Source organism: Cynara cardunculus (genome assembly GCF_001531365.2).
Source record: "Cynara cardunculus var. scolymus isolate 2C chromosome LG 15, CcrdV1, whole genome shotgun sequence".
In the NCBI taxonomy this organism is placed as follows: Eukaryota; Viridiplantae; Streptophyta; class Magnoliopsida; order Asterales; family Asteraceae; genus Cynara; species Cynara cardunculus.
The window spans coordinates 14,012,451-14,040,245 of record NC_037542.1 but is presented as its reverse complement, the minus strand read 5'-3'; the positions used below and the strand labels follow the sequence as shown (position 1 = coordinate 14,040,245).

At 33.9% G+C, this 27,795-nt stretch overlaps 3 protein-coding genes and 1 non-coding gene across 4 annotated transcripts; 2 read left to right on the top strand and 2 right to left on the bottom strand.

Moving 5' to 3' along the window:
- Nucleotides 1–526: 526 nt before the first annotated feature.
- On the bottom strand, nucleotides 527–4,837 carry LOC112527184 (proteasome subunit beta type-7-B). Its single transcript, XM_025137645.1, has 9 exons — nucleotides 4,752–4,837; nucleotides 4,431–4,581; nucleotides 2,381–2,522; nucleotides 2,196–2,292; nucleotides 2,054–2,123; nucleotides 1,864–1,968; nucleotides 1,502–1,600; nucleotides 1,212–1,299; nucleotides 527–787 (listed from the first exon to the last, which is right to left on the bottom strand). Exons 2-9 carry the CDS (start codon nucleotides 4,569–4,571, stop codon nucleotides 708–710), a joined length of 822 nt encoding a protein of 273 aa, XP_024993413.1. The 5' UTR covers nucleotides 4,572–4,581; nucleotides 4,752–4,837; the 3' UTR covers nucleotides 527–707.
- A 1,987-nt stretch (nucleotides 4,838–6,824) lies between these two features.
- On the bottom strand, nucleotides 6,825–8,426 carry LOC112527182 (cytochrome P450 86B1-like). The gene has a single exon (XM_025137644.1). It carries the CDS (start codon nucleotides 8,424–8,426, stop codon nucleotides 6,825–6,827), a length of 1,602 nt encoding a protein of 533 aa, XP_024993412.1.
- Nucleotides 8,427–11,121: 2,695 nt separating this feature from the next.
- On the top strand, nucleotides 11,122–14,939 carry LOC112528567 (protein SIEVE ELEMENT OCCLUSION C). The gene is made up of 7 exons (XM_025139589.1): nucleotides 11,122–11,316; nucleotides 11,719–11,805; nucleotides 11,902–12,356; nucleotides 12,626–12,738; nucleotides 12,832–12,962; nucleotides 13,522–14,010; nucleotides 14,304–14,939. Exons 1-7 carry the CDS (start codon nucleotides 11,122–11,124, stop codon nucleotides 14,937–14,939), a joined length of 2,106 nt encoding a protein of 701 aa, XP_024995357.1.
- Nucleotides 14,940–15,577: 638 nt separating this feature from the next.
- TRNAT-UGU lies at nucleotides 15,578–15,649 on the top strand. The gene has a single exon. It is a non-coding gene; the product is annotated as a tRNA-Thr (tRNA).
- Nucleotides 15,650–27,795: the final 12,146 nt, after the last annotated feature.

Here is a 27,795-nt window from a genome sequence, read left to right as displayed (position 1 = left end):
AGAGCACTGGGAAGATGATTGGTGGAAAACTTTTCAGAGATGTTTAAAGATGGAATTGTTGTTCATCATGAATCATACATTCATGATGACAGAGATGTTTAAAGATGGAATTGTTGTTCATCATGAATCATACATTCATGATGAATACTAACGTGTTATGGACACATTCACGATGAATGTTTATGGACACACATTCACAATGAATATGTTACGACATTCATGATGAATAACATGTTCATGCTCATTGAATATGGCACATGTCGCGCTTTAGGCGGTTCCTAATTAGTTTTAGATTCCTAACGGAACCTACCCCAAGGTTTATATACCTAAAAATCCCCACTTTGGGTTGTACCGCATCGGTTAAGGCTATGGTAATGTAGTACTGAAAATCTCATCATCCTCTTGTTCCAATCAAGACACTGCCAAAGCCTTTTTGGCAATGGAGGTTCACCTGACTCCTAAGGGATTATCGATGCGCATAAGCTGGCCCAGACAATGGTTACCCGAAAAAGATGGTGCGATTTCCTAGAAATTTCTGTAGTCAATCTTTAAATTGTGGTAATCGAACAAGCTTAGCACGAGTTAATACAAAACAACAGGATTAAAATCACTGAGACGTAAGTCCGATCATGATTGAAAACTCAAGCGACTGATTCTAAAAGAAAAGAGAACATAGTTTGCTTAAATAAACCTTAAAATTGACAAATTTATTCTTCCATGGCATCTCCTCCCACTTGAACTACATCAACCAGCTCCTTCAGTGGTGTAATCTTTGTAAGAAGAACTTCTGTAAATGCATAGATTAGATCATCAGAATCAAATCATGATAAAAATGGTACTCAACCTCTTTTTGTTTTACTCCCTCCATCCTAAAATAAGTTTCCACATTTCTATTTATGTTTGTCCCAAAACGAGTGTCCACTTTCAAAAATAGATGTTAGATAACTAAATTTCCAAATCTACCCTTAATTAATGAACAAACATTTAAGAGTTGAAAAGATCAATACATTAATTAACGGTAAAGTTGTCATTTGGTTAACTAAAAAGTGCACTAAGAATTCATGTCTAAAAATTTGTGCTATTTCTATTGTGGAAACTTATTTTGGGACGGAAAGAGTATTTCACTTTTGGGAATAATTAGAGAGTAAAATGGTGATCGACCAGATAAAACATTGATCCCAGAATATCGAGTCTTGAATGAAATTACTTACCAGCCTTTTTTGAGAATGTATAGCCTCTTGAACTGATGTAAGTACGGGGATTTGGAGTCAGATGATTCCGCAGATATTCCTTCTTACCCTGTAGAAACAAGTGTGAACATATAGGAAACCAGATGCCAAAGGTGATACAATGTGATTTAAATGTCTGGATATATTTAAATGTCTCAAGCTGGGGGTCTTCATGGAAACAACCGCTCTACTCTTTGAGATAGAGGGAGGTCAGGTCTGCATACATAGTAAGCTTGTTTGGTTTTATATAGTCAACAATGAAAAGAACAGACCTTTTCTATCACACAGACATCTACATTGCTTCCACTTCCCAGGTCATTAAATATGCCAGAGCATATAGCCTTGGTTACCAAATTCACTCCTTCATCCCTCTGAAAAAAACAATTAATAAAAAAAAAAAATTAATACTCGTTAATCATCAAAATGTTATGAATTACTCTTCTAAGGACAAAATAAATAAACAGTCAACGGATCATTCAAGAAAGTAACAGCCTTGAACTTACACAGAAGAGAATCCTTTCATTTAAGAAAAGTAGAGGGAGTAAGAGAAAGAAAATGTATATAAGGAACAGGGGTATGTACAGGTGAGTTGATTTAATGTGTAAAAGTTCGATCAATAGCTGTTAAAACTCACAGTAAGCCCTTCACGATACTCCGATTCAAAGATAGCCATTGCAGCAAGAGAACCAGAGCCCATTGTGGCAAATGGGAGTGTGTCGGTTGATCCATGAGGATAGATCTAAAAAATGATGATTCAGAACAATTAGTACATTGTCTTATGAGTAAAATGGATTTTCAGATGCGCAAAAACAAAATCAACTCACGGTATGTAGATGTGGGCCTGTCACATCAACTCCGCCAAGTACCAAAGCAGCAGATACATGACCTTGATAGCTGGGTAAGCAAAAGCAAAGTCAGGTACTTCGAAATAACGAAAATAAATAATACAACCACATTTAAGCTTACCGGAAAAGATGAGACTTCAATAGAGTAAGTGCCGTTACAACCCTTGATTCACGACCAGTATGATATCTATGCAGCTTCAGCTGAGAGCTGATATTGTCTAACAAAAAGAGAAATCTCCAATTAAGTTTATTGGATGGAACCCGAAACACAGTGGTACAACGCAATATAAATGACTAGAAGGGTACCTGTAACAGCTTCTGTATCAGCAGCAGTTCCAGCTCCACAGCAGTAAATGTTTGGTGCCATATAATGAATTTTTTCGCAGTTCTTGTCAGCAACAATGGGACCCTCAGTGGCTCTGGTATCTGCTCCAAGAATGACACCATTCTGAAGATGAGATGAAAAAAGAATCAGAGTTGATTCATCTCAGGAGAAACTATTCTCGTCATGGTAAGCACTAATTTACATAATGTTCATGCTTGCAGGAGTACAAAACAGTGGATGTAATAACTTTCTCTTAAGCAGGTGATAATCATCTGGTTCTCACGTTCGGATGATATTACCAATTTTGTCGGCTTGAATGGTTACCATGAGTATGTCCCTTGCTGTTCGAGTGATATGATGTGTTTGTTTTGTTGTTGCTTTTCTTTTTTGGTCTTTCTTCTTGCTTTCGGTCCCAGTGGAGGTATTATTTTTCATTGCATCAGTTCTCTTTTCTTCTGCTCCCTTACTTGAGTTTTTCCTTCCCGACAATTTCTTTTTTTTATATGCTAGTAGCAGGCCTTGGCTATGTTGGTATCAACACAGGCACACAGCAGCTTTCATTTTTGGTTTATGCTTCAAACTTATGCATTCAAACTCATGGCTGGAAGTGTAGAACAGGAAGCATAAATGGTTGGAACTTGCAAATGTTCAACTTCATTTTGTAAAAGTTTTAGAATAACAGCAGGTCATCTCTAAAGTACAATATATCCAACAGAAGCAGCTCCTACTTTTCCTTTCAAGTTTCAACTGTTAGATGTAATCTCATCCTACCTTCAAGTATCACTATTATGTAGTTTTTCTACATCATCTTCTGGTCCAGGTTGGCCAATGCAATTCAGATTCTTTGAAATGCTTGTTATCACAATAATTAGAGGTATACGGAACGGTTTATTAGGTTGGTTATGTCGCTGAATGCTAGTTATAGCACGCTCGCACAACTTTCTGATCAGTAGTGATAATGTTCACCAATAAGCTCCCTTGTAAGTAATGGTTTTTTCCTTCTTCTTTGGGTGTAATCAGGCAGAAGGTTTCCCTTATGAATCCTATAACCAATCATAATCTACTGTTTTGGAAATGAAATTCACATATCTAAACTCGCTGTTCTGAAAATTCCCACCTAGGGCAGCTTAAGTGGCCATCCAGGCGTCAACCTTTCATGGCCTCTCTGATTAGTTTGGGCTACTTATCAGCCACCAAGGAGTTGGGCATCACCCACTGCAACTAATCCATGAATTAAGCACTCCAAAGATTAACTGCATTCATCAATTGATTTTTCTACACTTGCAAGGTGTCTCTTTGATTATTTTGGATGGAACAATGAAACTAGTCAAAAAAAATTCAACCTTTTCCATGTAGTGTTTTTCTAGAGAATTTTGCAAATACAAAGGTTCTTTAGAAAATGATAGCCAAGTATAATGGTTACAAATATAAATCACTTTTAGAAAAGTAATTGTATCAGACTTTTAATTGTTATATATCTACATGATCAAAAAAATTATATTTTGGTATTTTTGAAAGAGCCTCTTATGCTCCCACTTATGATCGCTCAATCCCCACTAGAAGGCTACTCTACCACCTAGCAGCCACCTCCAAACCTCCACTTAAGACCTTCTAAAACATTGTATTGTATGACATAACTGCTAAGGTTCCATAGTTTAGATTCTAAATTTCCTAATGAAAAAGAGATTATTATATCAATGAACAACTTCCAAAACTTGATGCAGATGAACAGCTTAGTTCCGTCTATTCTTTCTATAATAAAGCTTCAATTAGGAGTGCCTATGTATATTATACACTCCCGATGCCTAATTCATGTATTTCTACTAAACACCACTAATAACACACCCTAGCCACAATTTCTCTGAGTGATACAAACAATCTGCAAAACAAAAATCTACTAGACAGTAATAAAAAACTATTGATTGAAACGCCATAACCTTACTTCACATAACCGCAATTCAAATTAAACAGAATCCACAAAACAGTTAACAGAGCAAGCAAACAATCAAACATAATAGAAGTATAACATACCTCAAAGATTAAACCAACGATGGTAGTTCCCGTTTTGAGATACGACGGAGATTTGAGGCCTTTCTTCGCCAGCATATCGTTTCTCCTACACAAGTCGAAACTGAATCCGGTTTTCGGAACATCCATTGCTTCGTTTGACATCTTCAGATACCTGAAATTTCAACGAGCACCATTCGGATCATAAAAATAAACCAAATTTCAACAAGGAAAACAAAAAAACCCCAAGCTAGGGATTACTACTGATCGAAATTTAGATACTACATGAAAATTTGTAACCAACTAGAAAATGCATATGATGATTATTAAATATAATGAACTTACGAGCTCAAGATTGAGGGAGAGCGCAACCGATTCGTAGAAATCTGAAATCTGCAAAGAGAATTAGAAAAAATAGCAAAGAAATCTTGGGTAGCAAGAGAAAGGGGGTTTGCTCGCTGCGTTTACATATGTTCTTCAAAATAACACATACACCCCCTTGAGTTTTGAACTTTGTTCAATTAAAGACCCTAACTTCTTACTTGGGTCCAAAAACGCAAGGATGTTAAATTGTGAATAACATATGAAAACTTTATTGTATTTTTATTTTTTCAAACACGAAATATTTATTAATTATACAAATTATATCATTTATCGATAAAGTGGTGCAATTGTAACTAAGAGTAAAAGGATGATGTTATATATACTTTTTTTTATGTTAAAATCATGTTGAATCAACCATAAGAGTGGTGTTTGATTGGTTTGAGTTTGGCTCCAAAGATCAAAAGTACTAGGAGATCTCATGTTTAAATCCAATAAGAAATAAAAATCCTCTTGTGACCACGGAGGTTCAAATACGATGACTTCGGGCTATCTGCAAAGCAGGTGGTCACCCTGGGTTTAGTCGGCTCGCATTGCGGGTTGAATATCCAGGTTAATAATAAAAAAATCATGTTGAATCATGTATTGTAGATGTAAAAAACGTCTTGATATTGATGTGTGTGAAGAGCAAATTAAAAACTATGAAAACACTTATCAACGTATATGGATGCATTTAACCTAACCAGGGTAAAATTTGATAGTTACTGCAATTTGTATGATTAATAAAATAACGACCCTTTTATCTATTTTGCTAAAGATATTGCAAAATGCATATCAACACTACCATTATAACTTGTATGTCCGGAAAAAGGTCTCACGGGTTAAACTCGGGTCGACACTCAAACATGATTTGACCTTGTAAGGGATCAATTTGGCTTAGGTGAACGAAGTATGGTCATAGTCTACTCCCTATTGGTCTGGGCTTTTGATCCGGTCCATTGACAAAAAAGTTTCAAAAATTAATAATTTTCAAAAACCAAGTTGTGTTTTATATGGTCTCGAAACAGATTGATTGGGGCTTTATCTAGTATGAAAAAGACTTATATTTATCAAATCCAATTAAAAAAGACCCAACTCAAAAAATGATCGACAACCAGGACTAACGACATCATGGGTCTACATTTTTATCCAATTTGATTCATCGGACACGATAGAAATGCCCTTCTATACTTGTATCTCATTCTTAGGGTAATTAACTCAATTGTCCTTATTGACTAAACGATTTTAAAAATTAGCCACCAATTTTTTTTTAAATGTCCATTAACTAGCAAATCTGACACCGCAAACCTACTTTTTCTTGCGATGTTAGAGTTTTTCCTGACCAAAATCAGAAAAATAAAATAAAAGCAGAGTTACAGTAAAAAGTATAAAGCAATTTGATATTGCAAAAAGTAAAAACCCAAAAAGTAAAAACCGAAGCCACAAACAATTACAAAAAAAAAAGTAAAATACAATTTTTCGGCCTTTAATTTGAGAAAGATTGTGAGTTTCATTCCAATGGTTTTGAAATTGTGTTTTCTGTCCATGTGGTTTGTAATTTATTATTGTTTTCATTAATTTATGGATATTCTAATCTTTTTAATTTATTTTTCTTTTTTAATTTATTAAATATATTTTTTGGTCTTTCTTTTGCTATTTTTATCTTTTTATTTAATAAAACTATATGTTTTTTTTATGAAAAAGGTAATAGATAAAGAATTATATTATTATTTATTGTTTATGATAAAATAGTTGAATAATATATTTTTTTCTTCACTAAAGACTAAATAATTAATTTTTAAACATATTTTGTCTCAAAGACAGAAACAACAATAAATTACAAACCATGAGAATAAAAACAACAACAAATTGTAACTTGCAACAACAAAAATCGAAAAATTTCAAAATCATAAAAACAAAAATCACAATCTTTCACAAACCACACAACATCAGATCATTAATACCGAAATCAGATCAACGGTCCAAATTAATAAGTTGATAATCATTAATACAATCATAATTAAAGAACCAGTCAACTCCATCAAGTCAAAATCAACATCAATCTATACTGTTTGGCCTAGGCTCCAATGTGACCAATAACCCATACTTCATATAAAGTGTTGTGTTTATTTTTGGACACACTTTGTGACCTTCCACAACTTTTATTCTATACCTCCATAATATCGAAGCTACCACCAATTTCATCTGCGTATATGCAAACTTCTTTCCTACACATAACCTTGGACCTGCGTTAAACACGGTGTACTTAAACTGGTTTTCGCTCACGAATTCGCCATCTTTGATCCACCTCTCGGGTCTAAACTCGAAACAGTCTTTTCCCCAAATGGACTCCATCCGAGCCATGCCGTACATACAGTAGACGACTCGTGAACCCTTTTCGACCATGGTCCCATCAGGGAAAATGTCGTCCACTTGTGGCTCTTTGTGGTCAAATGAGACAGGAGGGTATAGACGTAAAGATTCTGATATTGCAGCTTGTAGATACACCATTTTTTTGAGTTCTTCTTGTGTGAAAGAGATGTTTTCTTGGTTTTCTTTGGTGGGGTTTTCACGTTGTCGAAAAATCTCTCGGACTTCCGTGAGGATCTTGGTTTCTACTGATGGGTTTTTGGTAATTAACCAGAAAAACCATGCTAACCCCACTGAGCTGGTGTCTCTACCTGCTAAGATGAAGCTTATGCAAAAATCTTGAAGCAATTTATCAGTAAAAAATGGATCTTTTTTATCTTTTTCAAGGATGATAAGCCTTGACAAAAGATCGCATCGTGAATTACCATTTATACCCTCCTTGTTTGATGATGATGATAATTCCATCTTTCTTTCTCTTACTGTTTTCTCAGCAAAATCATGCACAATTTTGACAGCTTCATGCAGTGTTTTCTCAAACCCTAATCTGAAAAACTTCATCGGCTTCCACACATAGGGAGGGGTCAAGAACCTCATCAAACTCGCAAACGTCACTTGCTCGAACGCTTTCGCAAAGGGTATTTCCGGTAATTCAACTTCCAAGCACCCGGAATCGACACCAAATGCCACTGCACAAGTATTATCAAAAGTAAAACGAAGAAGCACGTCTTGCAAATCGATAGCACACCCTCTTTTAGCCTCTAAAACCTTCAACAACTTCTCATTCACCAACTTCTCAATGGCATCCATCGAGAACTGCATGAACCGAGTCGAATGCATCTCCGAGTTAGCCACACGACGCTGCTGCCTCCACAACTCATCATCGGCATTAAAGATTCCGTCTCCAAGAAAATCGTAAAACCTTTCTCTATAAGCTTTTCCTTTCGGGAAGTTCTTGAAATTTGTTTTGAGAATGTATTCAATCTTAGCAGGATCAGATGTAACAATCCCATAAGTACCACCCATCCACATACCTCTATAGGGAAAGGTTCCACCGGATTTGATCAAAGCTTGGCCACCCCATTCGTAGATACTGGTAGCGTGTAACATTACGGTTGGAAGAATGCCGAAAACCGGCCATGTCATGGGACCGGTTGTGGTTAGTCTTTGAAGAATGGAGTTGAAGATGAAGATGAACAAGAGTGCCATGGCTATATCTGAAAACCATAAATGGGAATACAACCATCTTGTTGAAGAGAATATCAGGCTCTGGATCATGTTGTAGTACTCCATTTTTTGTTGGTTTTGTGATGGTAATTGTTTGGTTTCATGAAATACTTAATCGATGAAAACGACAATCCCTTCGGATTCAGCCAACAAAACACACTATATATTATATATATATATATATATATATATGTATATATAGATTGTATTTTTCTGAGTTCAAGACGGATGGTTTGGTAAGTTATAACTCATTTTGTAACAATCACCTTACCACATAAAATGTATGATTTGTTATGTCGGTTTTTAAGTTAAAAACTGTGTGTTATTTGCGTGTTTGGAGTGTTTTTGTCCCATAACACTTGAACACATATGAAGATGGATTATTAAGTATCCGTTTATTAAATACAATGTTAAATACTTACATTGGTAAGTGTTCACCGACTATATTACCTTACCGATGAATATAGTAAGGACCGAGAGTCTTATCCGATAAGAAGGAAGACAATAATCGAGAGTCTTACCCAGTAAGTGAGGGTGATGAGTCTTACCCGGTAAGCGTTTATTGGGTTATAAATGTCTACCATCAATCCATTTTGATGGCAAAAAGTATTACCTCATAAGGCAAGTGAGAGTGGTGAACATGCAAGTAAGAGCTTACCTGATAAGCGTAAACGAGACCTAAGTTCCATAATAACCTTGGGGAGTTGTGGCTTAATTCAACCAGCAATAAGTCTAGATTCTTTGAGAAATGTTATGCTAAATTTTCTCATTTTTCTTCTTAAATTTGAAGATTTCTTATTTTTCTTTCCTGTTTTTCTTTTATTTTATAGTAAAGTTTAGTATATATAGTTGCCGTCGGAACAAACTTTTCTCAGTTTTCAAAATTTCTAAAATAATATGGTTGTTGGGTACTCTTAGAGGTTACTGGTTTAAATCTTTCAATATTGAAACCAAAGATTTTCTTGACTGTTTGAGATCCCCTAGGATTAGTCATGGAATCACTTAAAGGTATGTTGAAGCTGATCCAAATATTCGTGGTTAACCAAAAAGAAAAAAGTTAAGCTGATAATCTTTTATTATTTTTTATAAATATGCAATGAGAATGCCAAACGGAAGTTATTGTATAAAAAGATAACCAAATCAAGTTATTATATTACGTACATGCAACATTGTTATTGGTTTATATGGCTTATTCGTACAGTTCATCTGAGTTGTTTACTTACGACTTATTCACACAGAACATGACTTAATTGCACAGATAGAAATGGTGTGTTGTCTCCATTCAACCACAAAAATAACACTTCTACCCCTTATTTAAAGCACCACCTCCTTCCCATATGAGACATCCTCGGCCTCTTTATGATTTTTTGTTTTGATGTTCAAATAATTAATATTGGAGGGTAAATAGGTCATTTATGTTATTCAGACTGTTGGTTCAGATAAAAAAAAGTAAACAGCAAGACCCATTTATCCAAGCAGACAAATTTATCCGGACAAACAAATTTATTCGTATAGAACTTAATAAAAAATTTGGTAAACATCCCCTTTGTTGTCGGCGACAGAGATGGATGGAGATGGTTTCCGGTGTGGAGAAGGTTGTCGGCAATGGTCATGGTTCCGATTTGTTATTGATGTTGGGAATATGGTATATTGGTTTTGGATCTATTTCTTGATCCAACGATGCTAATATATGCGTTTGAAATTAGATAATACTTTTAAAAATTACCAGTGTAGAAATTTCAAAGTAGATGCGAGATTAGGTAGGAATTTCACAAATATTACAAAAATACCACCGTTTTGAATGGCATTTGATTAAAACCATTGGACGATTGAGATCGATCATCATGGTTCTCAACCTTTTTTTGTCATCACATCACATGATTTAAAAAACCCAACCCCTACCTTCCCTCCATGACTTTGTTGATCACAATCCCAACCCCACAACCTTCCTTCGCCACCACCGGACACTCTTGGTAGCCACCATTGTTGCACCCTCGATCTCCACCTTCCCCCTCCCCCGTGAAATTTTACATCATTTTCCCTTTCTCTTATAGGCCGAGAAGAAAGGGAGGGGAAGGGGCGGTGATTTATGTTTAGTAATTTAAGATTTTTTTTCCCTTCAAAACACAAGGGACCTGCATATTAATTTGTCTTAAAGACTTGTACGCAGCTTTAAACAAACTATAGGTTCAACACGCATGTTAAAGACAGACACGAATATAAGCATATTGAAACGATAGGAACAATGGGTGTATTTCCGAAACTGCAGTATTACTTGGTAGAGTCGCGCATATTATAAAGACTATTCGTTATTCCAATATTAATTAATTACCAAATACGTATGAGTATCTGAAAATCTGTAAACTTCTAACATATTAATCATAACAGATAAATAAATATGTAATATATTTGGCTTATTTATTCAGTTTCATAGGACTTTCACTTTACTTTTTCTGATTTATTTTGCTTTTGGAATATATTCCAACATATTACATGCTTACAAGAAGGTTTAAGAACCAACACATTCTTTTTCTTTTTCTTTAATTGTCTTCTACCTTTTGTTCCTTTTTAAATGTCTATTACCATATTTAGAGATATGGACCCAAATCAAATCAACTGTAGATAACATATGATGTTGTACTCATGCTATAAGCACTTGTACCATGTCCATTCACCTAAAGTTTTAGCCTTCAATGTTAAATCCCACCTCTCTTTTAACTGAGAAATGTAGGAGTTGAGTTCATTTGAGTCGGGTTCAACCATGAAGTTAACCGGAAATGACCATTTTATCCCTCAGTTTTCTTCTACTGAACTGTCTGTTGAACAAGAGTTCATTATAAACAAGACTCTACTCACTCATGAAGCGGATGGCTGTCGTCATGTGGATTGCAAGATTTTGTTTCAAGCCATGGAAAGTGTCATGTTCTACGCGTCTAAGCACACAAATTGGAAAAGCGTTAATCAGGTAAGAGGTTCAGTCTAGGTAAACAGTGACCGAAAACAGTTGGTTATCAAGTATCTTATAGTGTGTTTACTAATAAATAGACATGATCAAACGAGAAAACGGTCAATTTGAAAGATGTCGAGAAGTTTCAAGATCACATGTGATACAAACATGTTGCGTTGAGCAGCCATTGAGCGCGGGGCCTTTCCCGCAACCCTTGGTTGCATTGACCAAGTCGCTCTGATCCTTTTGGACATGTAATATCATATGTGATTTTACTCTGGAATCAAATGTGATCTTGAAACTTCTTTCCTTTTCGCAAATTGAACACCTTCTCGTTTGATCATATCTCATCTTGATCCCTTTGATCCAAAATTGTGTCTTGATCTTTATAAGCAAACATGTCTGTTTCAGGCTGTTGATGCTCGTATTCTCGGTAGCATAGAAAGCTTCGACTCGAAAGAAACATTGAGGCACACGATTTTGAAGATGTCACATGCGGTACTCTCTAGTAAAACTCGAGACCTCCTAACGAACACGAAAATGTTTGGCTCAATCAATCCTTCATAATTTCTAATACAATTCTAGCAATTTCAGATACTATGCGAGTGTCACAACACCATGGATATCCACACGAGAACTCTAGTTTTACTCGAGATGTTAGGGAACTACAGATGGGATGCAAAAGTGATTCTAATACTCACCGCGTTTTCAATAAGTTACGGTGAGTTTCGGCTGATTCTCGAGGTTTATTCACACAATTTATTAGCAGCATCACTTGCAGCACTCAAGAACTTGTGTGGGAGAAATCTTGAAGGTTTGAGACCTCAGTTTAAGGCTATGGAAATGGTGGTCAAAGAAATGATGGAATTGGCCAAATGTGTGGTTAGATTTGAAGGTCTTCCTCTTGAAGAGATTGTGCTTTATGATGATCATGATCGTACGTTAATGGCTGCTGCAAAATCTCAGATTTATTTGGCTACTTATTGGATCTTTAGAAGCTCCTTGATATCTGCTTCTCAGATTACCGACTTGATTGCCACGAAGCAGGAGCAAGTGCATGTTCTTTTTCTTTCACTTTTCTTGGTCAATTTTCTTCGCAACAACCAAATCGGTTTTATAGGATGTTAAATATATATGTCTAAATGTCCTAATAAACTGTTTGTTCGGTCTTGTGAACTCAGTTTTGTAAAGCAGTCTAGTAGGACATTTAGACATCTTCAGCGTTCTATAAAACCGATTTTGTTGCAGTGATAGGTGAATCTGTTTTCGGGATTTGATTTGTTGGTATATTATGTTAAAGATCGAAGCTTTTTTCCAGAAATTCGAGTATAACCGCGAATGCAGCATGGGGTTTGTCTAGTTTAGCTCTTAGGTTGAGCAGATTATGCAGTTGCTTAAGAATGCTGGTTGATGCAGCTCAAGATCAGATTGGTATGTAAAACACCCACAGGAATCTTGAATCTTTAATGCAGATTTGTACTCTGTATGTAGTTTTTTTGAACTCCCTTTTGGTGTTTTTTGCAGAGCAGAAGGTGTACAAAAAGCTGATGAATCTTGTTAAAGATCAGACACAAGTTGATAACCAGCAAGTACTTCACTTATTCTTTTCTTTGAATGATGATTTGCCTCTCAAAGATTCTTCTTCTCAAGCAAAGGTAACTACTTTCTTTACAAGAATCATCTTGGAACCCTTTGAATCTGTATCTTTTAGAACCCTTGTTAACAAAAAGGAGATTCCAACGGTTTGATGGTAGGATAGACCTGTGCTCTGATACCATGTAAGAATATAAAATAACTGTATATCTGATACAAGAGACTGAAAGGAGGCTCCAACTCTTATGTGGCTTTTGGTTCGTTGAAATCTGATGGAATTTGAAGGAACTGGAATGGTCAATGGAAATTCCATTTATGCTCGATATATGTTGCAAAATCCATTCTCTTACATAGCTTTTCTGAAGAGAAACCTGTTGGGATTCCACATATTATAAAATGGTATCAGAGTCTAGGGGTTTGACACTTAGAGGCAATATGTATTCATCTAATCCATCTTGACACTATGGAACAATCCATGCCCGTCTAGCGTTTGTTAAAGGGGGCGTGTTAGAGTCCTACATTGGTTAAATTTAGACCATTTTGTTCTCGATATATATTGAAACCTTCCTTGAGGATCTTTTGGAATATTCTAAGTATAATTTCAACTGCTTTCCAAAACAGGTAGGCATATCTAGACTGAAACACAAGGTAGTCATGCTTCTGGTTTCAAAGCCAGATCTTTTGCCAATAGATCAAACTCTATTACTACTACAACAAACAAAAGAGCATCCTCACAACAAAAGCATAGAACAAGACTACGAAATCGTGTGGGTGCCGTCTTCAGAGACGTGGACTCTTGATGAACACATGGGTTTCGATTATCTATCGAACTCGTTACCGTGGTTGTCAGTCAGGCAGCCATGGCTCCTAAACTCAGCAGTAGTGAGAATGATCAGAGAAGAATGGAAGTTTGAAGAAGATCCATTGATGGTAGTATTAGATTCAGTAGGAGTGGCTTCAAATTATAATGCAATTGATATGGTGCTGATTTGGGGACCAAAAGCTTTTCCTTTTTCGAATTCGAGAGAGAAAGAGCTTTGGGAGCTCGAAGAACCCTGGAATCTGCAGCTTATGTTCGATGGAATCGATCACTTCCTAACGAAAACAATGGTAAGATATTTAAATGTCTTAATAGACCGACCAAAACAATTGTCTTGTCATATATAAAGGTGTTACAATAAGTTGATAGAATGTTCTCCTCACAAGTTTTTTAAGACAATTTTGAAATAAAGCTTCATATAAATCTTTTAAGTGATATTATTTGAAAATATGTCTTCCTAACACATCTGGTTGTAACACCTTTTTATAGACGTACAATATTTAGTCCAATAAACTTAAGTCCTATAAAGCAGTCTATTACATCTTTGACCTCTTATGACAAAAACACTGTTGTTTATTCTTAGGTGAAAGCGGACGAAAACATTTGCATCTGTGGAACTAGTAACCTAGACTGGATCAACGAGTTCGAATCAAGAATCGAAAAACTACGAAATGTAGGCTTGCAGCTTCGAGTGATATACGTTGGCAGCAGAAATGCAAATGAAACCACGCGAACGACGTTAGCTGTTGTGAATAAAGACAACTCGTTAACTCCCACAAAGATTCGGCTTTTCTGGCTAAGGTTGGAGAGGATTAGAGATTCGATTCTTCGGGTAGGACGAACTCAAACATTTCCTAACTACGAAACCCTTTTGAAACAAGTTTCAGAATTGCTAGAAACTGACGACCGTAACAATAATTGGGCAATCTTTGGATGTGGGAGTTCTAAAGATTTTGTGAAGTTGGAAGGGAACAAGATCATGGAGTTCTTTGATCGGTTTCCTATTTGGGCCGAAAGGGTTGCAGGATTGGGGTTTGTGGGTGCAATCAGAAGTGTTGATGATGCCGTTAACTTGACCGCGGCTTGTGATCACACAGCCGTGGTCCCGTATGATGAAGGGATGGTTCGGGGAACCATGGTTTGCGATAAATGTAAGCGTACGATGAAGCCGTATGTTGGTTATCAATGTGATGGATCTAAGTTGAATGTTTCTAGTTAGAAAAGATGGTGTCTTTTTCTTGAATAACATTAGAAATAAGTATAGTTCTTAGAAGTCTCGTATCGGCTGAAATAAGACCATTTCTGCTCGATATATGTTGGAACCTCGTATCTTTTTCCAAGAGCTTTTTTGAAGAGTAATATAATAAGATTTCACATATTCTTACAGTATTTTGATCATAGAGACGTCAACAACATCCTGAAAGACAAGAGCCATAAACATGTGGTTCACCTTTTATGCGGTATTGATCCAATGGTGTTATGAAATACAGACCACTATGGCCTCACAGCAACCAATTTCCCAAGAGATCAGAAGTTAAAATCTCACCAAAGGTTAAAAGCATGTACGAATTTATTTGTCGTGATAGACATAAATGACTGCAATCAAACTATTAATCCAGGTTTTACTCGCAATTAATATTTACCGAACTTGCATCCGAACGAACTTTGTAAAATATAAAAACGATTTGATCTTTAAATTATGTATCAAGTTTTTTCATAATTTTATGGAAGTTATTATTTATTTGTAAAAAGAAACCCAACGAAATTAAATAAATATAACTGATTTGTGAAATTAAATAAAAATAAATTGCATTATAAATAAGAGTATAGGATTTAAGTAGAAAATTTAAACAAAAAGCCCCTATAGCTCAGTGGTAGAGCGCCAGTCTTGTAAACTGGAGGTCTGTAGTTCGATCCTGCATGGGGGCACTATTTTGATTTTACCTTTTTACGCAGAAATTTTTACCTAAAGTTTCTAATAGATTTTAAAAAAATTATATTTTGCAATCTTATAATTAATTGCCTAATTTATTTTATACCTTCTTTTTTTTTTTCATCGTATACTTTTTTATATTAACTACATAATTATATATTAATTAAAATATATAAAAATATCTTTATTCTTACAAATTACACCACTGTATACCCTACGGTTAGTTTTTCTCTCTTTATTCCATCCCCCGAATCCCTCCCCCCTTTTACTTCGTCTCTGTCACAAACACTGGTAGAAATGCAAAATGTCCCAAATGTTCCATAAGATTCTACGCAAACCCTTCAATGGAAGCACGATTAGAGCTTTACTCAACCATCAAAATTCAGCACAACCTCTAACCCCTCATCTTGTTCATCATCTTGAACCGAACACCACAAACCCTTTTCCCGCATCTTCATCTGAGGACAAATCGACCCATTTCAATCGGTTCCATGCTTACCCTAGTTTTTCAGTTGGGTATTTCTTGAATCCGATTTCTTCAACTGGGTTCCCAGATTCTAAGCCGGAGGAGGATCCGGGACTGGATGGGTCGAATTCGAGTACCCGGATGATCTGGGCGGACAGTGTTAAGAAGAAAAGGAAGAAGAAGATGAACAAGCATAAGTTAAAGAAACTCAAAAAGCGTCTTCGTCACTGCTCGTAAACAAAGGTCTATTTTTGTTGATCTGCTATTGATGATTGAATATTGCCATCAATTATTTGATTCTCGTTGCTGTTTTATGGTACATTTGGCTGAAATTAAGAATATGCAATTGATCTTTATAATGCTTGGCCTAAAGATAGAATTGGATCCGATTGCTATTCGCCACTAGACTAATCCCGGCAAATTGTGACCGCAAGAAATCAATCCTGATAAACTCAGTGATCACAATTGTTGTGTATGCCTAGAATCGAACCCCAGGGCAGATGGATATTCCACCACATCCACATCCTGCAGGGTCTCAACCATTATGCCACAACCCTTGTATCTTGACTCTTGAGCATGTTAGGAGTAATCAATCACAAAGTAAATGTATGTAATAGATTTACAGAAAATTAAAGATTCTTATACAAAATCTATGACATGAACATAAAAACAACAAAGACAATCATATGAACCCGAACACAACAACTTAGTGTCCTAACACAAAGATTCACCGACAATCTAATTCAAGTTTGGTACTTGAATCTAGCGAATTAAAGATGTTTGATGATGGAAATTTGAGAGAGAAATATGGAGAAACCAGAGAGGATTTTCGTGTCCCATTTGCCAGAAATCGATCAACATATATATAAGTTTCCCTCCTCAACCGCCGTAATTGCCAAACGCGAACAGTGAGTTATGCGACCTGGCGCAAGGGTTAAGTCGCGGGAGAACCCGTGCAAGTCACTGTCCCGGTTACGCGACATTTCGCCCAAGGCCCATCTTTTGACCTTAAACGTATATATGTGCAATGAAGGCCCACCATGAATACCCACACGTCAAGGCCTAAGCTCTTGAATGATTTATTTAATTTTCGAGGGTTGGTGTTGATTAAGTGGGTTAATTTTCCATGAGGCTCCTATGTGGAACAAAGTTTCTCACATATAAGCTAAGTTCCAACAGAGCATGCCACTTTCCAATCTTTATGACCGTAGTCTGTCTGCAAATATGAAAGACCGCTTGGTTCTTTTTGGTTTGTTTTTCTCTCTATGGTTCAATCAACCTCTACCTTCTTGCTGCTTCTGTTAAGCGAAATCGTTACATTACATAGGTTTGAGTGGTCACAACTCTGTTGAATAGGCTGATGAAATCTAGAAGTGAATTTGATGTAAACTAGAGGTGTAACCCTGTCGAACCAGTGTCACATGCTCTCTAGCCTCTGGGGTAGAGGAAACGTTTGTGTGCACCCTACCCTCAAACCTTATCTCTGTGTGGCATATACCGATTTGGTTTGGTTTATTATCCGTGTGCTACCAGAGACATACCAAAAAACTCCAAAATAGTGTTTATGTTAAATTCCTTCTTGAATGAGAAGATATAGAGGTAATAACCAAAGGGTCGTTGGTCCAATGCTACTGGGTACTGGTAGAGCCCAACCTCTAAAGAAGTAAAGAGTTCAAACCTGAGTGAGAAGTGTGTGTGAGTATTTGTCGTACATAAGTATTATGTACTTCAAAAGAAGATGATAGAAGTGATGAGAAAACAATTAGGGGGTTTTAAGAAGGGGAAGAAGAAGTGTACACCCTTTATCCTGTCGGAAACTGTATATATGTTAACGTTCGTGTGTGATTGATGATGTTGCAATGGTTTTTGTGGCCTTGACCCACTTCAAAGATGCTACCGCCTACGGGAACTTGTTTTCTGAGTCTCCATTGTTCCCTTCGCTCTTTTCTTATACACAAAGGAATTGTGCCTAATTTACTAAATGCTTGTTTCTTAGCAGCTTAATGAGCTTAATGTCATTCACCGCTTCTTTGGCCAACAATACATGATTCTTTTGGTAGGGATTTAATGATATAGAAAGTGGCTTATACAGTGAGCTTTCAGAGTGGAGCTTTATGCAGAAAGCCAAGTTTTTTCTAGACCCGCACCTCCCAATTAAAAAACATGCTCATTCCATGAAAAGAAAACTTTCATAAACAAAAAACTTCCAAATCTATACAGACAGATTAAGCCATATAAATAGCTTTATCCATACATGACTCAATGGAAAACCAACCAAATAACCCTTTATTGACGGAAAGATGCATAACTTTTGCCGAAATTGATTGTTGTGTTTCCAACAAACAAATTTAGGCTCCGTTTTGGTGTACAAAATTTGGAGGAACTGATGTTCGTTTTTACCACATTTCTTTCCTTAATCCCATGATTCCTCCGTTTATTCGCCTGATGGAAGGAATTGAATTCCTTCAAAATCCCATGAATCCTACAATGGATTTTATCATTCCATAGGATTTACCTCTTCAATGTTAAAAGACAAAACTACCCCTCAACTTATTGAAAAAAGAAAGGTGAACTGCAGTGTATGTTGTGCCCGAAAGCTGGCTACCTATGCTTGCACATAAATAATCATGCATTCCCAACAGCTTCTTTAAAATAAAGAAATTAAGAATTTTAAGCAAATATTTTGCTTCAACAGTTTTTCCAAAATATAGAAAATAGGAAAGAGAATGGTTTTTTTCTCCGAATATGGAGTTCACCTGAAATGATTACCAAGTGAAGCACCAATAGGAAACTTTGAAAATAAATATATAAAAAAAATATTTTAATCGATAAATGAAATATTTTAATCTAGACTAGGGCCAGCCGACCGGCCCGATTTCTTCAAAAAATGTTACTGTTTTTCATAGCTGTTGGGAAAGGTCATATGGCCATTTTTTTCATTTTTGGACCATTTTTTGTCTCATTGATCCTTTATAAACTATATATAAATCGTATGGTGTATGGGGAAGATACCAATTTACAAACGCAAAGAATGTTCACAATTCTCGCTATCATTTCTGGATTCGGCTTGTAAAATCAGACACCGAGGAAAGCCGCGGGGCTTTAAGATCCCACCAAGCCCATTCCCAGGTGTTCAAAATTTTTCCAAGCTTTGGATGGGGAACAGGAATCATAAGTTCCATCTTAATTGGGATAGTTGGTCTTCTTCTCCTTACCTTGTTTAGTCTACTTGCTTGTCTCAGGCTTGGGTTTTGCTTTGGCTTTAGTTTGGGGATGTCTCTTTTTGCTTCTTTTTGTTTTCGTTTGTTATTGTGGATTCTTGATTCCTCTTGTGTCTAGCTTCTTGCTGGATCGTTTTGTTTAATTTTATTGGTTGGCTTGGTGAAGGTGATGGCCATGCCGAAGCTCTCCTCCTTGTCCTTTCTTTTTTGTCTTTCAAAAAAAAAACGTATTAAAATAACATTATTTATTCTTTAAAAAATTATGTGTAAAAAACGATTTTTAAAAAAGGTACCGATCTAGGTCCGGCCCGAGACTGGGACTGGTTCTCGTAACCAATTATTCATTACCTTAACCGAGTCTTGAGTTTTTAGTTTGGACGGAAAGTGTTTACGAAAAGCCTTTTTGGAACTGGTATCGATTTCGGTCGGGCCAGCCCAGCTTGAGAACCGATTTCTAGCCATCTCTATTAACCACCATGGCATTGCCATTGACCATGACCAACAGCAGCGCTTCTACTAGAATACACCAAATGTATTTGTTGCATTTGGACCGTCTCTTACAATAAATTCTTGGCAATTTTTTAGAGATTTCTTAATAAGAAATTATAGTGGTTATGATTATAATTTTTTAATAAAAAATTGATTTTTAATAATTTTTAATATTATATTGATATTCTTTTTGTTGGGAAATTTACATAAAAAGGTAATTCATTAAAGTGAAATTCACTTTTTAGTTATTTTAGAAATCCTTGATACCACTTTGTAACACCCCAAACCACACATTGTATGTAACACATATTTCATACAAAATAAATACATAATATTATTTCATTCAGGTCCCTTAGTACAAGAATCTATTATGACCAAATATAAGGTCCAAAAATTCAAATATATCATTTGTACTAATTAATCAAAACTGTACATCAAAACAGATCTTCAAGTAGAAATGCATATAGGAAAATATCACATTTTCCCCTTTCTYTTACCTTCCATACCTCCTGCAACACATAGTTAAAATCACAAAACGAAGGTTTTTAAATAGTCAAAGTTTGAAAGAAAAAAAAACTTTTTATGCTTAAAATTTATTCTCAGGACAAAAAAATTTATTTAAAAAGGAGTTTACAAGAAAATATGGGACTTTAATTTTTTTCCTGCCTAAAGTTTCTAATTAATTAAAAAAAAGAAAAGTATAATAAAAACCAATGAACTTTCTTGTTTGAATTGATTAAGTCCTTGGACTTTTTTTTGGAACAAATAAGTCTTTGGACATTTCAAAACATGTTAAATAAGTCCTTGAACATTCCAAAATATGTTAAATAAGTCCTTGGACAATTTTTGGAACAAATAAGTCMTTRRACATTYCAAAAAATGTTAAATAAGTCCTTGGACAATTTTTGAAACAAATAAGTCTTTGGACATTCCAAAAAATGTTAAATAAGTCCTTGGACAATTTTTGGAACAAATAAGTCCTTAGACATTCCAAAAAATGTTAAATAAGTCCTTGGACAATTTTTGGAACAAATAAGTCCTTGAACAATCCAAAACATGTTAAATAACTTCTTGAAAAAAGTAAAGTGGTAAAATAGTGAAAAAAATCCAGGAAAAAAAACCCAATGAACATTCATATTTTGAACGATTAAGCCCCTAAATATTTTTTGAACCAAAAAGTATTTAGATCTATAAAATTAAACAAATATAACAAAAAAGTACTTACATTTACAAAAAAATAATTACCATTTTAACTAGTTGTACAAGTCATAAGAATGTATCCAACATGTTTTATAAAAGTTCAAGAAATTATTTAACATGTTTTGGATTGTTCAAGGACTTATTTGTTCCAAAAAATTGTCCAAGGACTTATTTAACATGTTTTGGAATGTCCAAGGACTTATTTGTTCCAAAAAATTGTCCAAGGACTTATTTAACATGTTTTGGAATGTCCAAGGACTTATTTGTTCCAAAAAAAAGTCCAAGGACTTAATTATTCCAAACAAGAAAGTCTATTGGTTTTTATTGTAATTTTCCCTTAAAAAAAATTATATTTATATTTTTGAAAATTAGTTATTTAACTTAATTTATATCTCTTACTTTTTCATTTTTCATCTTACATCCTCTTATTGACACATATAACCATATATTAATTAAAATACATAAAAAGTACATTTTTTTATCAATTACATAATTATAATTTGTCTCTTTAATACGTTCAAAATGAACGAAATATTGAATATTTTTTAATTTAATCTTATATTATTGATACTTATGAATTATTTTTAATATTCATATTTTATACTCTTATAGTCTTATAGAAAGTGTAAGATTTAAAAATAATTTATACATATTTATAATATTTAATTATATGGTTAAAAACCAAAAAAATATTTAATATTAAATTGTATTAAATAGAAAGATATTTTTTATTTATTTATTTTAGTTAATATATTATTATGTATCTTAATAAATAAAGATGTAAAATGAAAAAGCAAGAGATATGTAAAGTAAATTACGTAACTAATTATAACGGTGTAAAATGTAAAAAATTACAAAATTAACATTATATTTAATTGTAGTTATGTTGTTATTTGATTAAAATATTGTTTTTTATGACAAAGTGTCACTTAAAAAATTGGTTATAAATAATTATAGTGAAGGGTAATTTTTAGATTATTTATAAAGTTAACGTAACATTTAAAAAATTGCGTTTGAGATTGTATTGTAATAGATGCTCGTGGATCTAAAGATTTAAAGGCAGTTAGGGTTGAGAATTAACGACAATGAGAGTGTTACACAAGTAAAAAACCGAAATCCGCCATTTTTGTTGGCAAAGGTCCTTCCATGCTTAAATTCTCACCGGCATTTCAATTGGAAGGGTTGGTGTAGGAGGTGTATTAAGAGCATGTCTAACATATTCTTTAAAAATTCAATAAAATGTAGAATTAAAAATTAAAATCTCTATGGAAAAAAAATTGCATTTATCTCTAACAGATTTATTATTTTGGAGACTAAAACATTACTTATATTATTAAGATAATATATATATATATATGTGTGTGTGTGTGTGTGTAATAAAGCATTATTTATCGCTAATTAGCATTTAACATTAACATTTCTTATTGATCTAAATATATTCAAAGAAAAAAAAAATCGTGATAATCAATTTTTGGGAGTTCTAAAAATTTGATGAAATTGACACTTTTTGTCGTTCTTTCTTTATTTTGAAAATTTTGTTAAAATAAAAATGTACAAATCATTTTTTAGAGATTTTTGGGTATGCACATATGTTACTGATATATGTTGAGAATTCAATATATAAAACACTCATTTTACTTATTATTAGTTAGATTAGTTTCCGTTTATTCCTACTTTGAGTCATTTTTATTACTTTCTTTATACATTTGTTATTATGGAGCTAAATCTTGTGGTTAACTTGTTGGTACTCAAAGGAGGAAGCTAATGGAGATTTTTTGCTTAACAGCTTGATGCTACAGCATTGGAGCAGCAGCAATCTGATACGTACAAGGTTTTTTGAAGAACTTATTGATTAAGTTGTTGTATTTTTTTATGATTTATGGAGGACAGTTGGAGATTGTTGGATGGTGATTAAAAATCTGGGATTAAGACTTTTTGTATTATTTTGTACTTTAGATACTTTTTGTTTAACTTTTAGATATTAACTTGTGGGTGAAACTTATGTTGTTTTGTGTCTCCTTTGTGTATAAAAGGAGGTGATTGACTCATCTTTATACATACCATTCCAAGCTAAAATCAGCTCTCTATGGCTGATTTGTAGAAAACAATTTGGAGAAATACAAGTTTTTTGTTTTAGCTTTTCATCTTTAATTTTTTTGTCTTTTAATTTCCGCTCTTCACATTATGTTCCTTTACGTTTATTGTTATTTACATTTCGTTATTTACTTTCCGCAGTTTATTTTCTTATCATTTATTTTTCCGTCATTTATTTCCCGCAATTTACATTTATGTCTTTACTTTCCGTCATTTACTTTACTTGTTATTTACATTCCATTATGAGTAACTAAGTTTATATAGCTTGTGTGTGAGACGGAAAAGTGAGATTTTCAAACCAAAATAAAGTAGCTAAGTGTTTTCATAAACGACGTTCCATTGTTTCATTCGAGTTTTTATAAAAACCAAGTACACTTCTTGACGGGTTGATCACTTTGAAAGTGTTAAAGTGCCATGGACTTAGACATAAGTCATTGAACGCACGTCAACTTGAATGATATAAGAGGTAGACTTGAGAAAGTTGCCGACAAGGAAACTTGTCATTTATGTCTTTCAAACTTAACTCCCGACGGGTTGGTCACTATTTGAAAGTGTCAAAGTGCGATAGATTTATAGATGAACTATCTAGAACACACGCCAACTTGAATGAAAGGGAATCGACTCGAGAGAGTGATTTTTTAACAAAGAGATATGTTTATCCATATATTTTGAAGACACCATCTTGTCACTTTCCCTGGTCCAGATACCACATAGAAATATAGGTTGAAAGCTATAATATTGTGCAATGGTGAAGTCCGAAAGGAATACCTTCAAAATATATGGTGGAACTAAGTTTTGAAGCACTGCTTGTTGTAGCATTCTTACAACATTGACTACTAGAATTTGTGTTTGGGTCTCACCACAAGTCTTACACCCTTGATATTCTTATATATTATGTTTTCTGTATTTAATCACCTGAATATAAAATTGAAGTTTTCAAAATCATCATCTGAAATCATTTCTTTCATTGGACTCTCATTTAACTTTTGCTACAATCTCCGTGGACGATAATCTGGTATTTTATCACTCTATTACTTGGAAAGACGATATTGGATCATACTGTATACTTGCTTTGTGGTCCATTCCATTTGTCTAAAGGTGTGCAATATAACCGACCAATTACATTTACCCATGAATACATGCATCGAACTCTTGTTTTTTATCCTACGGCCTCAATTTTTTTTTTTTGAAAAATTAACTGAAAATTTACAAAATTAATCAATCTTTCAAACGTTTTTTTTTACTTTTTAGTCATGTTCAGACCTCACTCCACTTTCTACCCCAATCTTACACGGAAGCCTTATATATATCTATAAAAATTGGTTTCCAATTACTTTCTACGTAAGGTTTCCATTTCTGCATTAGCATTATACTTTATTCACGTAATAGTTTCATTTTTTGTGTAAAAATTCCATTTTCTATTTGTCGAAAACCAATTTTTATATATTAAAATCTGAAAATGGCTAAAAAAATAAAACCCTTTTTAAAAGATTTACTATTTCTGGAAATTTCTCAAATTTAATGATTGACCATAATTAATAGAGAGAATAAAAAACAACGAATATGTGAGGAAACCGGGAGCAGAACACCAAATCCACGTCCCGCTACATGGTTTTAAGGAAAATATAGAGCCCACCTTTATCCTTCAATTTAAAAAAAAAAAAAATAGTTTAATAAAAAATTATTATTTTTTAACCATTTATTTTTATAAAACATATTTAAAATTCTAAAACATGTGCCTACTTAGCTTCAATTTCAATGCCTTTTGAGTTTACAAAAACACCCAAAAACTTGTATCACGTGCGTGTCACATGGTTCTTGTAAACGGTGACGCTAAGATAGAGAGAGATTGACACAAATTGGAACATAAAAGTCAATATGTGAAACGAAAGAGACAAAATATTTTGACTAAACAACAAATTTGGTCCTTATGTTTTGTCGTCTAACAATTTTTGTCCCTTCAATTTTAAAATTACGAGATAATTAACATGATTTATAAATTACTTGCATTTATAAAAGAGTCATCATATACATTTATCATTATGAAAAATGTATTATAAAACAGATTGAAACAAAAAGAGATTTAAAATAGTATAACAGATAAATTATTATAAAATCTTTAAGGTTCTACGTAGGTGAATAAAACCAAAAGGTGAAAGGTTCATGTATGGCAACCGAGAATCATGATTAATGATTAAATAATTATGGAAAAATTAGCAAAGGTTTAATTTGTCATTATCTACTTCATATCTATATTTTTAATCAAGTTGCATTTGTTGATACTTTTTTATAGACGGTTCCTTATGGTAGTAATACAATGTATTAAGCCTTACTTATATTGTTGATCTTTTAAAGCATATAAATATTCAAATACTGGTACCGTTTGACTGTATATTTAGACTATGTTTATTCACAATTTTTTTCAATTCGAAATTAAGATGTTATTTTTTCTCTCATTCACCTACACAATCTTCAGCTCTAATCCAATCTCACTTCTTTTTTCATTTAGCCGTGATCCAATCTAATCTAAAATATAATTTTATAAAAATTATATATTTTATTATTTATTAGATATAATTATTATTATTTTAATTTTGAATATAAAAAATAAATTAAATTGATTATTGCATATTCTAAAAGTAATTATATCTATAAAAACTTATCATACAATTGAAATGGGAAAAGGCCATAAAAATCCAATGGACTTTAATGTTTGGAATGATTAAGTCATTGGACAATTTTTTGGAACAAATAAGTCATTAGATATTTCAAAACCTGTTAAATAACTCCTTGGACTTTATAAAACCTGTTAAATACATCTTTAAGATAACCGGCAACCTCTTTAACAGGTAAAAATACAAATTAATATATATATATATACACACACACACACACACACGCCACAAACATCATCCTTCACCCGTAGAGAGAACCTTGTCCCTTCCATCCGGTGACCATCTTGGTCTTCTCCCGTCCCTCTTATTCTTCTCCACCGATCAATATCGAGATTGAGCTACGTTCTTCTTCGGCAACATCAACCCAAGTTCAAGATCGTGTTCAACCCATAAACTTTTATCTAGAGAAGAAACCACAGGTAACCATCGAGATTGAAGGGAAGAAACCACAGTCCATAGGTGACCATCGAGATTGAGCTTCGCTCTTCACCCCTTCCCTAATTAAAACCTACCTTGAAAATGAGATGTGAATTGAACTAGACATCACCAATGGGAGGAAGGAAACAATGAAGAAAAATAGGTCGTATATAAAGGAGAGTATTGACAGCAAGAAGGGCAGCCGTGATAGGGGGTTTACGTTGAAGCATTCGGTACCTCCAATAGCAGCAACGTCTTCTCTTCCTTTCCTTGAGGCTGAATCAAAATCCCTCACACCCATCTTGATCTTCTTCCCCTCCATCCCTCTTATCAGTGCTGGAACATTTTTTCCCCCTCCTTATTGGTGTTGCAAGCCATTCCTTGATGTTGAACCAAAATCAGAGGAGAAATCCCAAAACCCGTTTGAAATTGAATCACAAGTCAGTCCTTGAGGTTGAATCAAAATTACAAACATGTTCATCAATCATCATCAAAACCCATTTGAAGTTGAATCAAACCTAAAAATGGAAAACCTTGACCCATATTTTGGGCAGCAAATCATCGATTGTGAATGTAAACAGTAAGCAAATCGGTCACTGAGAGCAGATCGAATCGAGTATAAACCGTAAGCAGTAAGCAAATAGGTCATCTAATTTGTATTTTTACCAGCTAAAAGGTTGCCTGTTATATAAAGATCTATTTAACACGTTTTAGAAAGTCCAATGAGTTATTTAACAGGTTTTGAAATGTCTAAGGGTTTATTTGTTCCAAAAAATTGTTCAAGGACTTAATCATTCCAAACACTAAAGTCCATTGGGTTTTTTTGGACTTTTTCCAATTGAAATTAAACAAAACAAGTCACAAAAGTAAGTATGAAAATTTTTCATCGATGTATTCTATCTATAGGGAATTAAAAACTATTAGTTCTTGTATTTTTTTTTGTTAAAGTCACTTTTTAATTAGATAAGTTTTATTTAAAAAAATTAAACCAACCACCAAAAAAAGACCACAGTCTTGGATTGTTGAATGAGAATGATTAGATGAGACTGGTTCCTTATTTTTATTTTATTTTTAAAAACTCTTTTTGTCTCATTCACAATCTGGTTGCCCAGATTGTGACCGAAGATGGTCTCAGTTTTTTAATAAAAATCATCATTAGTTTGTTGGTTAGTTCTTTACTTTTTTTAAATCTATGGTCCCAGTTTTTTAATAAAAATCATCATTAGTTTGTTGGTTAGTTCTTTACTTTTTTTAAATCTATGGTCCCAGTTTTTTAATAAAAATCATCATTAGTTTGTTGGTTAGTTCTTTACTTTTTTTAAATCTCATTTTCCAAAAACATTATAAACATAAAATTGAAAACTAAAAATGGTTCAAATGGGATTCAAACTCGGACGCAGAAAGGGAGAAAAAGTCATGCAAACAAAAGAAAATTAAACTTGAATTATTATCGTAGTTTTAATTAATATAATGTTGCAACTATCAAAATAATACGCCTATACGTTTTACGACCCTAATTTTTTTACACTTACGATAGAGAAACGAGAATGTAAAAATAACATTAAATAAAACGGTCCAGT

Coding starts and splice junctions, on each gene's coding strand:
- LOC112527184 (XM_025137645.1), bottom strand. CDS start 4,571: ATGTCAAACGAAGCAATGGATGTTCCGAAAACCGGATTCAGTTTCGAC. Junction 2,523..4,430: donor TCGTTGGTTTAATCTTTGAG/GTATGTTATACT, acceptor TCTCATCTTCAG/AATGGTGTCATTCTTGGAGC. Junction 1,300..1,501: donor ATGTCTGTGTGATAGAAAAG/GTCTGTTCTTTT, acceptor TTGTTTCTACAG/GGTAAGAAGGAATATCTGCG.
- LOC112527182 (XM_025137644.1), bottom strand. CDS start 8,426: ATGGAGTACTACAACATGATCCAGAGCCTGATATTCTCTTCAACAAGA.
- LOC112528567 (XM_025139589.1), top strand. CDS start 11,122: ATGAAGTTAACCGGAAATGACCATTTTATCCCTCAGTTTTCTTCTACT. Junction 11,806..11,901: donor TTTTGAAGATGTCACATGCG/GTACTCTCTAGT, acceptor TAGCAATTTCAG/ATACTATGCGAGTGTCACAA. Junction 14,011..14,303: donor ACTTCCTAACGAAAACAATG/GTAAGATATTTA, acceptor GTTTATTCTTAG/GTGAAAGCGGACGAAAACAT.